At 34.6% G+C, this 12209-nt stretch overlaps 1 protein-coding gene across 1 annotated transcript in view; it reads right to left on the bottom strand.

The window, feature by feature from the left end:
• The window catches only part of LOC150104247 (uncharacterized), a 260544-nt gene that overhangs the window by 93956 nt on the left and 154379 nt on the right, over positions 1–12209 (bottom strand). The window contains exon 8 of the mRNA XM_090396434.1: positions 8090–8259. Coding sequence (XP_090252560.1) covers positions 8090–8259 — 170 coding nt within the window. The remainder of the gene's footprint in view (positions 1–8089; positions 8260–12209) is intronic.

The raw sequence follows: 12209 nt of genomic DNA, 5'->3' as shown, positions 1-12209 counted from the left end.
AAAAACCAAATATAAGATTCCCCTCAGTTATTGATTTCTAATAATTCCTGAAACAAATGTGCCCCACCCCCTTTCATGCAGTTTCGATTTCCATTGACCCTTATGCCATGATTTGCTGATATACACCCAGGATCAATGTGTTAAAAGAAGAATACCATAGCAATTAGCAGATGATCCTTCAGTTGCACTCGTCAACAGACAACAGTCCACCAAATTCTGAAAATAAGACATGTTGGCATCACACAAGACAAAACCAACTTCTTTCAGCAACACTACAAACTTCTGTTTGAAGACAAAAGTACCATATGGAAAATTGATTCCTTGAACGTCAATTCCTTTCCTGTTCATATACAAGACACGCTCAAGAGACCCAGCATGACAGCTGAAGCTTATAAGGCTATATTACAACCTATAAAAATTCCCAGGACCAGACAACTAGAGACAGAACTTTTGAGGACTGGGGTTTTACTCTTCCTATTTTGGAATCTGTCTGGAACAGAGTTCCAGACAGATTCCAAAACCTAACAGAAAACATAGCTCCTCATTCAACAACTGGAGACTTATTTCTTCATCTAATACTGACTTCAAGATTCTGTTTTGCATTATCAACATAGCAATTCAAAAGGACAACAGTTCAAACTAGGAACAAGATATATATAATCGAATGTAGACAAAGGTATATAGAGTTCCAGACAGATTTTTAGATCTGTTCCTAGAATGGATATGACTCAAACATTTGAATAGTATCTCTTTCTGTTCCACATCTCCAACATAATGGAATGAGTAAAGGAGCCTAGGCTAATAACAACTATCTATAAACAACAAATTACATGATAACCATAGTAATTAACTTTAATGAAATGAAAATACAGATATTTTGCACTGAAAATAACAGTACATCATCAGTGCGTAGAAACAAGCAAATCAAAGAAACAGGAACGTAAGGTACATACAACAATTGGTTGACCAATTAAAAACGGTTGCCACGTGCTAGAAATTAATATATTAATAAATAACATTACAACTATTTTTGATGGTTACATAAAATGAGAATCTTCCAAACTTTTGGGGGAGAGAGAGAATCATTACAATTCAGATTTGGCCTACGTAAAAGGGCCTTCACAACTTTCTTGGAAAAGGCATTCATATTTAAAACTGCCTCAATGGAGAAGACGAGCTTCATCCCACTGTGTTTAGTATCAATACTATGTTGTGCTAGACCAGACTTTTCAGGTTTCATGCATTCAATATAATACTGATGTTCATTAATTCTTTTTTCCACAGAATGGCCTGTATGCCAAAATATATCAGATTACATTCACGAGGTATCTGGTAAATGCCAGCTAATGATAGAGGTGATAGTCTGTCTTTTGTAGATGGCAACAGATAAGAAATTTTGTTGAAGGGAAAAGATGTGGGAATTAGGTGATACTTCTTCAAAATTTTACCATTAGGTTCAGATACCAAAAATATAAGGATTGGAACCCTGACGTCTGTTGAAGAACTATCTGTCTCTTAATCATAGGGTTTATATCAGATTAGGTCAAGATATAAAAAGCAGTTAAGCAAGGCTGCCCTCTTAAGTCTCCTGTTACATTGATTCTAGAACCTTTTTTTTTTCAGGAAGTTGACAATTCATATGCTGTGTAACAAATACCAATTCCTTTGACTGTGAAGGAAAATGCATTAGCATATGAATATAATGCAGTGTGCACTATAAGGATAATGATTCAAAATGTGTATATATATTTTTTTCTTTCTTTCTTTAGGAAAAAATTAGCAAAAGTCAGTGAACTAAATGTAAAAAATAATATAAAATTAAAAATGTATGGGAGGTGAGATCTCAGAAGCATTCCTTTTAGACTAACCAGAGAGAGAGAGAGAGACTCTCATCGTACTTGGAATTAATTTTTCACTGGTCCAATACTACCAGTTCAATAACTCTCACACACACAAAACATTAAAACATGATTAGCCGCTCTAATTTTCTAGTAATTTTCCCACCATGCACACAATTAATTATTATGCACAAGCTAACTAAACCTGTGGGGGAAAATGTTTATATATATGCCATAAAGGTAAGACTGAACAACACATAAACATAAGGTAGGATGAATAAAATATTAACCTTTAATAGCCAAATATATTTTAACCTGAAAATTACACATCATCATCAGTGGCATAAAGGCCAGTGGAGTACAAAGTGGAACATGAACAATGGATCATTTAAAACAACATAAGCCATGATGGTATAAATAGATAGAAAGTGGTGGATGGAAAGCATTATATAAAAAATTATTAATGTCTAATTAGAATGTGACTTTTCTTTATTGTTGGCACTCTCTTTAATTAAATGTTCAAACTAATTGAAATTCTGGTATGAAACCTGCTTAATGACTTCAGATACTAGAGGATACTGTGGCCAGTATCAATTCTTTCGTGTTGTGCAAGGCCAGATTTTTCAGATTTCTTATTAATGATGTAAGTTTAGTGTTCTTTTAATATTTTCTCCACAGAACATCCAGTTTGTACGGAGTAATAAAAGTGGCAGTCACAAAGAACTTGGTAGATGCCAGGAAGATAAAGAGGAAATCGTTTATCTTTAGAAGTTGGTTGAAAGGAATAAATATAACCACTAGATTGTATTTAAGGATTCTTGAAATTGGTTCAGAAATGACAAAAATGTATAGAATTGGGACCCTCCATATTGTTTCATGGTTGTTTGAGGGGTAGGTGGCGACTTGTAGAAATCAAAAACACATTGTATAGTTTGTTCTGAAGTTCTTGAATGAAATATTTTGGTTTAGAGCATATGATATGAGCACAATGTAGAAGAGGTTTATATGATTTCACTTTTTTGAGAAGGATGTGAGTAGTCTGCTGTTATATTTAGTGGCCAGTGAAAGCAGGTTTGTGATAAACAGAAGTAATTAGTTCACCTGAAGAAACTAGGAAAGCTAGATTGTTGCCCTTTTCTATTTCCATAGTGAAATTTGTTCACATGTGTAGAGAGTTTATTTTTGCTAGAAAGGCAAGTAAGGTATCTTCTTTGTGGGCCAAAATGGGAAAGACGTCAATGTAGCACACCAATAAGAAGGCTGGGATTGTATGGATTATAAAAGGATTTCTTCCAAGTACTAGATAAAAGTTTGCAAGCTGGAGAGAGGGGGGCACCCCCAGACATGTCCCTTCAATTTGTCTGTAAAGTCTGTTTTGGCAGATGAAATAAACTGAGTTGATGACAAACTCAAGCAATTTGACTATATTTGAAGCAAAGGCTTGTGAAAGTAGATGAAGGTAATCATTCAAAGAGACACTGGCAAATAAAGATTCAATGTAGAAATTGGCCATTAAGAAAGTTTCAACATATGAACAATCAAGCACATTATGCAACTGAATGGCTTCTCAGAATGAACTATACAACGTGATTTTGAATGCTACAAGTCCACTTCAAACAACAATGAAACAACATGCAGGATGCCAATTACATACATTTTTGCCATTTCTGAAGCAATTTTAAAATACAAATCTAATTAAAAATATAAATTTAAAAATTAGTATTTTTAAAAATACAAATCTAATGGCTACATTTATTCCTTTCAACAAACTTTCATCTTGGTTCCCATCCTCTAAAGACAATCTCCTCTTTTTTGTAATTACCATCTTTATTACTTCAGACAAACTATATTTTGTGATAATTTTATCCAATGCTTCTTCTGTCAGCCACTCATGCTGTTCTGATTATGCTATAACACAGCTAATACTATTTTAAATAATCCAGTGTTTGCAATGACCTTGTACTCCACTAGTCTTTATGCCATTGATTATGACCTGTAATTTTCAGGTTGAAATATTTGGCTATTAAAGTTTAATATTTTGTTCATCCTTCTTTGTGTTTATATGTTATTCAGTCTTATCTTAAGTTTACTAAAACAACTGTGTAGCTGTGTATTTTTTTTTTTTGGTCAGGTAAAACAAAGAAGTTATCAAAGAAAAAGATTAACAATGGAGATTTTGTGCTTCTGGCATTAAAATTCTGCTATTTAAGCAATAGAGTCTCAAAAATCCATAAAATATTACCGACTGACTACCCTTGTGCAAACTTTCTCCAGTACTCTAGGATTTCATCTTCCACTATATGAAATTAATTATTATACTGGCCCAAAGGCTGAGTTTGTTCTTAAATACTACAGTATTCTATGCCTAACTCTTGAGTGACTACATCATATTAGTACAGACAGTTTATCCATCAGTAACAGGAACCTCTTCCACCAAGAAGTTCCACATTTTAGTACTAATCACTGATGCTTTAACAATTCAATTTAGTTCCAAGTATACCCTAACAGAAGGAATATTGCTTGGAGAATTGTGTATGGTCACCTTTCAGTAAATGTCATCAAATAGAGGTATTCTAACATCATAGATATAATCTGTTACAGATCAGAAAATGCATTTTGCAGCTGCCTCTTTGCCTGCAGATTTGGAAGAAACTACATAATGAACATTTCATTACTCAGAGCAAAGCAAGTTTTTATTAGTTAGCAACTTCTCTGCTAACTGGTTTTTGAAAACCAGCAATATGACAAATACTTTACAATATTGTATTAAGGAAATTCTATTGTTTCAGTCTAATAATATTTATGAATATTTCATAAATATTTTCTAATAATTATGAAATATTCAGTCTATTCTTATTATGAGAGGTTTCTCATAGTGGTTTATCCTCTCAGTTCACTGTGCCTCTTATAGTACACTGTAGAGATGACTACACAATCCCAGGCAGTGAAAGCCACTTCAAAGCAGTTAATTTAGAAAAGGTTTGGGTACTATTACTAGTTCTCACTAGCCTTAGCTCATCATGAAGCCAAAGATCTTTTCTTTATCTAGATATATGCAATATACAATTAAATATAATAGGATATTATATGACTGGCGTGGATAGCAACTGTCTAACCAACAAGCTGCGTGTGAGAATCACAGCATGGGAATTGAAGTTTGTGTGTGTCTCTTGGTGGGAGATGAATTTTATCACCAGCACAAGAGGATTAATAAAATATCTATGTTTGGGCTCAAGAAACAGGTTTACAGCTCATGCAAGGAAAATAAATAAATAAGATAATAGTAATAAACTAAATTAAAATTACTAGTCTCCCCATGGTGCTAATGTTCTACACGTTATATTCATTAAGTTATATGTTCTATTCATTAAAGTTTATTACTGTGGTTATTGGGTTGTTGTTTTGTAACTTTTTCACATAGTACTATCAAAATATTCTGTGCCCCCCTCCCTTTCGAGGGTGCATGTCAGGAATTTGATGGATGGAAGTATTCTCAAGGAAGTATGCGCCAGAGCAGGGTTTCTCAAAACAGGCTCTGCAGAGAAATTCTAGGGCTCTGAGAATCTTGTTTACATTCACTTATTTTTTTTTTTTTAATTAATGAACGGAATGCGATATTTGTTTGTTTTATAGCTATTTTTTTTGCAAGCAGTTTTTTTGAGTCGGCAGACACCTTAACATGGGTAGTTGCCATTTGCCTCTATCATGTATGATACGTAAAATTTTATAGCAAGAGATTGGCCAGAGATTTTAGGGGAGGAGTTTAAGGTTTTTGATTTTCCCATTCACTTTACCGTACTTTGAATTTATTCTACTGTGTTGCCGGCACCGTCAATAGAAACCTTGAGTAATCATTTGTGAAAAATTCTAATTAAAGGTTTTATGGAAGATTCTAATCATTAGGAGTATGTTGTAATTCTGCCATATATTTGTTGGTGACACCAACTTCATAAGTTCGTTTAAGGTTAGTTGGTTGAAAAACTTGTGTTTGTGGTTTTCCCTGATTATACATTTATTTCTATTATTTTTAAGTATTTATTAGTACATGAGTGCCTAGGGTAGCATTTAAGAAAGTGAAATAATTCTACCCTTTAAAATGGATAAGTGGTTGAAAATTAACAAATGTAATGAGAGTGCAAGTAGTTCAAATGTAACAAGTGACAGTAATGCTCAACCTGTTGAATTGTAGAATGGTGAGTGTTTATTGATTTCTTCCTTTTTTTTTTTTTCGTGTTTATTTTAAAGATTGAGTTGTAAGGGGCTCCGCAAAAAAATTTTGCTAAATTTAGGGCTCCAATTTATGCTCCCTTGGAAATACTTTCATTAATGTTGGTGACATTGTTAAAGTGATAGTTCATTTCATGTTGAGATGTTATAGACAGTGGCGGCTTGTGGCTTGAAATCGTGGGGGTGCCACAACTTTCAAAATATACATACACACTGTAAGTACAGTGTATATGTGTTTGGATAAAATATCAAAATTATGGTAAAAATTAAAAAATAATTAAACATGAAAATATTGTTTATTATTGATTACAGTTTGGCATAATTCAAAATTACTTAAAATAAAATATATTCTTCTTGTTTTTTGTTTCATGAAAAAATATTGTTTATTACCAATAAAATTATACAGTTTAGTACAATTCAAAATTACTTAAAAATAATGTTCTAAAATAAAAACTATAACAAATGTTACATCTTTAATTGTAATGTCCAAATATTTAAAGAGAAAGAGTAAACACGATAAACATTATGAACACTCTACTACTGGTGCAAACTGCATATAAACAACAGTGGAACTGCACGACGGACAGTGCTGCATTATGCTAATAGCTCTCATCTCACTATGACGTGCATATGCTTGCGTGCATAGCAAATACTAGCAATATGACACTGTGGTAAACACAGTGCTGCTAGCGTCCTTCGCCTTCCTAAGTGCTACAAGATGGATTGTTATTATTTTTTATACAAAATAAGAGAATTGTATAGGATTGTTGATGATAAAATTAAATATTACAAGCAAATATAAATAAATATATTTATATATCAAGAAAAATTGGGGGTGTTGCAGTTCCGCAGTGCCTATGCACAAGCCGTCCCTGGTTATAGACATACTTCAATGTTCATGTGTGCTGACTAACAACCATCACAACCTATGAGGGTGTGCTGAAAAGTTGTGATAATCACTGTGAAGGAATTGAGGTATGCAATGTCTTCTTATATATCCTAAAAGAAAAAGAAACAAATTGTTACAATTTGATGAAACATGGGGATTAAAGGGTTTAAAATATGTTCTTTCTTGTGATTATATATCAGTTGCTTTAATATCATTAAAGGGTCGCGAGAGGAAAAAGTTTAAGAAGTGCTGGTCTAAACAGTGCATGAAAAAAATTGACAGTTGCTGGTGGAAACAGCTTTTCTAGTAGTGATAATATTTATGCTCTGGGCACTATCTAGTTGTTGTCTAGACAATACCTTCTTTCAATCTAGAGATAAATGCTATGAGCAAAAAGATTACCCGGCTACGGTTTTATTAATTTTAACTCATCTGGCTAATATGTATGTGAAATCTTCTGAAAAAGAGAGAAAAATACATAAAACCAAAAAAGATTTTGTGATATGTTGATATTTTCCTTGCCTGGCTAGGATCCAAAAAAACATTTCAATAGTTTCAACTATTTCCTGAACAGCTGAAATACTAAAATTCATTTTATGATAGAAACTGAAGAAAACACATTCGTTTGGCTTTTCTTCTTAAAACACATTTCCATTTACCAATGTACATATTTCAATCACCAAACAAAATGGACTGACAATTCTCAGTTATACAGAAAAGAAAAAAAAAAATTTAATACTAGTAATTTACATTTCACTTCTCCCCATTGCTCAGCCTGGAAGCAAGATGCCATAAAAACTTTAAAGAAAAATGCATTACCTCAGAGCTCTCATAAAAAAATGAGCTACAATCTAAAAAATATTAACATTCCACAAAAACTACCAAATGATAAATGCAAGAATGACCTCAAAGTTTCCCTGCAAAAAAATACAATGCTTTAGGACATCCAAACAACCCTATCTGCCTCTCAAGAAGTCAGATGTGAAATTCTTTGCACATGTAGTATAGAACAGGAGAATGAGATGAAAAGATCATACAAATCAGAAATGGCTTATCATACTACAATTGAGAGCTGAATGTTTGTCTACTTGGTACAAAATAATAATCAGTTCTTTTAATTGTCATATCAACTTACCATCTTTCAGTTTTTGCATCGGTTCATGTAACTTTCCATCCTCTTGATCTAATCTCAGCTTTTTAGCACGTTTTTGCAATGTCTCTTTTGTACAAGGAAGATATGAAGCAAGATGTGCATATACAACTGATCTTTGGGCACTCGATAATTCTTGCGACATTAGTTCAACACTGGAAAAAAAAAAGTTTAATTAAATAAAAAATTCATGTAAAAAATGTAATCTTAGATATCAGCATACATCACAACATATAATTTCATCAAAACACATTCCACATCAAACCCCTTACTCTGAATAAGTTTACTTTACACAAGCACAGTTCTAAGTGGTAGATGATCTTCACTGCCTGGAGAAACACCACTACCATACACTGGGGGGGAGGTCTGAATTGCCTGATACCAGTTTATTCTCTATAGAGCTAGATTCTACTCTCCTCCATTTGAAACAGCAGTAAAGCAGTTCTGCAGTCAGGTGCCAGATAGTACATGAAACAAAGCCTGACAAAGCTTCCCAACCAGCTAGTGTATAATTATGCTGATGCATGCTGAGAGATCATGACTGGAGTAGTTCCAATATCCTTGCTATAATGAGGCCACAGATTGCAAAGAGATGGGGTGCTCTTTTTCTCTCTCTGAGTAACATTGTCTAAGAATATTTCTGCTTACAGCAAGTCCCAGCATTCTTTCAGTTATACATTTCTGTTATACATTTCATTATAATTCTGTTGGTTCATTTTGAACCAACAGAATTATAATCACTGTGATGAAAACAAGTCTCTTTCAAATAAAAAATTATAAAAATACAAAAACCACAGAAAAGCCCACAAAATCATTCCCACATTCAATTCACCAACATTTGAACAAATAATGAAAATCAACACATGATCCAAACCTGATCTATTTTTCACTTTGATAATTCTTGTGACATTAGTTGAAAAAAAAGTTTAATTCCATAAAAAGTTCATGTAAAAAAAGTAATTCGAGATATCAGCATACATCACAACATATAATTTCATTAAACACAGTCTATACTAAATCCCATTACTTTGAATAAGTGTACTTATTCAGTTATCCTTAGTGTTAAAATTACATGTATGATCCCTTCCCGAAGATTATCACTAGTGCCTTCATGCAATCTGATATTGCAGGACAGAGAATGCCACATCTAGAATCTGCTGTCTTTGACTTCACTATTAGAGTTTAGTTGCCCATTCAGATATTCATCTAGTCATCAGTGCTCTCCAAATACCTGAAAATCATTGACATTTTTGACTTTCTATGCCTGAGGCTGGACAATCTACTTTTTAAACACCCTAACAATGAGGTCATCTACCTAGGTGACTTCAATGTCAATGTCCACAACTCTGAATGGCTTCCTTTTACAATTCCACTGACCAAGATGAAAGATATGTATAAGTAATTCATGTCCACATTAATTTAATGCAAATCATTCATATACCAGATACTTCACTACATTCTCCCAACTTGATCTCTTGTTATAATTTCAACTAATTCTTCAAATATACTGCAGTTCACGACTCTTCTCAGTAACTCATCATATCATCTCATGCAAGTTTCTTCTTCAGAAGAATGTCTTTCAGTTGACCATTTGCAACCTCTTGTTCTTTAGCACCACAACAGTACCACTTGGAATGATCTCTGGTACTTCTAACATTCTTAGACTACTGCTTCAATTCTTTCTCTCTCTCTCTTAACACTTGATCCAAGGTGAGTTACTGTAATTATCATCACTGGAATAAAGGCCTTCATTCCTCACTCTATTTAAAATTCTCACTTGTTATCATCTGATTCATGAGAAAATTCTTGTGTTTAGCCTCACTCTGGTTAAACACAAGAATTCTAGCTACGTTCTCAGCCTACGTTGAAGCATTTAACAAGACTACCATCACCAAATACCAATAAGACTGAAAGCTAATAAGCTGATACAGCAATCTCAACTTTTGTACAAATGGCAATTGTAACACTGTGTTGCTTGAAAAGGCTATCAGGCTAAACTTCTGCTCATCTATGCTTTTACCCCTTTCTCACCAGGTGCTATAGCTACATTAACACCTAAAGATAAAACTGCCTCTTTTTTTTTTCTCTCTCTCTCTATTTTAAGGCATCATTTTTCTCTTTCAACTCCTATATAAATGAAGTCAAATCAGCTCTTGCATCCAGAAACAGTGCACAAAGTACTTTTGTAGAAAGCCATCAGAAGAATCTTAAATAATCTGGTTAACCAAAAAGTCCTCTGGCAGTTATTTATCTCCCTAATTGTACACTTAAGTTGCACTCAGTACCCATCTATTTCAATACAAAGAAACAATGCTATATATACAATATAGTCCATTCCAAAAGCAGGAGATAAAAACATTCCATTCCACCAACCCATTATCCTTCACCTCAGTCCTCTAAAATAATGGAGAAAGTCATCAGCAGTCAATTTCTTCACTACTACTTGAAGATACAATACCTAATCAATATCACCAGTATGGATGATTTCACTACTCTTGATCCACAGAATATCTCTAGACATACATATATCATCTCTGGGCACTTTCAAGAGAGAAATCTATGCTGTTCTTAATAACATTTCTAGAGCATCTGACTGAATCTGGCGCTAAGACCAAACTGGGATCTTTTAGTCTGTTATCCAATCTCTGTAAATAGATAGCCAGCTTTCCCTCTCACTGATCAATGCACCTCAGTGGCATATGGCAACTAAAGTGTCCCAAAGCTTTTTTCCATAATCTATTCTTTCTTTTATACACTGCTCCGAAAGAGAAGTTAAAGGACATCCACATGGGCAAGGCGCATTATGCCATGTAACGAGTCACGTTTGTAGCCAGTATAAATTAGAGGAATAGGATGCTCCCAAGTCAGTGCAACTGTGCCCATGTGAAATGGTTGCGAGAAGGAAACTAACAGAGTTTGAAAGAGGTGTTGTAATAGAATGCCATGTTGCAGGCTTATCTGTTTGGCATATTGTTTATAAATTGGGTCTTCCCAGGTCAATAAACAATGATACCATACTGAGATGAGAGTGCAAGGAGTAGTCAACCACAAGTGTTACCTGCAGTGGGAGACTCACCACACTCATCAAGCGTGACTGTAGAGTGCTATGAAGAAGAATATGTAAAAATTGCTGTTCATCAGCCGACACGTTGAATACAGAATTCTGGGCATTGACTGAAACACAAATCTGCACAAAAACATTCAGAACTGCTGCATGTTGGTTTGGGTAATGTGGGGCTTGGATATTGAGGTCCTGCCGTGGAAACTCATGTTGTGAGCCTCAGCTCTGCTAGGTAGAGGGTGTAGCATTAAGCTACACCCTCTACCTAGCAGATGGACTGGTGTGGGTGCGGTGAACGTCTCTTATCAGAGTGCATAACCCCAACTACGAAATTCAGAGGTGGTGGTGTGATGATATGGTACTGTTTTTCCCAGTTTGGTCTTGGACCTTTATTTGTGGTGCCATGAACACTGAATGCAAAGAGATATCTTAATATTCTGGACAATGCAATGCTTCCTAATTTGTATTCTACAGAACTGACCATTGTCTCTTTCAGCAAGACAATGCATTGTGTCATAAGGCTGCTGTGGCTTGTGGACATGAATGTCACCACACTTGACTGGCCTCCACAGAGCCCTGACCTCAAACCTAATGCACATCTGTGAAATGAACCAGAGCACTGGGTGAGGTCAAGGGATATTCATCCCACAACAGCCCAGGATCTCATTACACGACTACAGGAAGAAGTCCAAAATTCCCATTGATTGCTATCGTACTGTGGAAGGTATGCCCAATAGGATTTCTGAAGTCATCACAGCAAAAGAAGGTGCTACATCTTAAGGTAGGGCCATGGCTGTTTGTTCCTCACACTATGTTGTCTGCTGACTTCTTTCCAAGCAGAGGGTGTGTGTGTGTGTGTGTATAAATTATTTTCTCTCATTGACCAATAACCTGTCCATGGTTTTAGTGACTGTATGCTATGCTCCTTCATTTGACAGACCACACAGTGCAAACATCCTAACTTTCAAAAACCTCTACAACCACTGCCTTAAACACAGCCCTTCATGCCATTCCATAATGGGTGAGGATAACCTAGTTACCTTC

Source organism: Typopeltis vanoorti, chromosome 8, assembly GCF_054136105.1.
Source record: "Typopeltis vanoorti isolate ZY-2024b chromosome 8, IOZ_Tvanoo_1.0, whole genome shotgun sequence".
NCBI classification, from domain to species: Eukaryota; Metazoa; Arthropoda; class Arachnida; order Uropygi; family Thelyphonidae; genus Typopeltis; species Typopeltis vanoorti.
The sequence above is the reverse complement of the archived record's forward strand: the minus strand, read 5'-3'. Positions and strand labels throughout refer to the sequence as shown.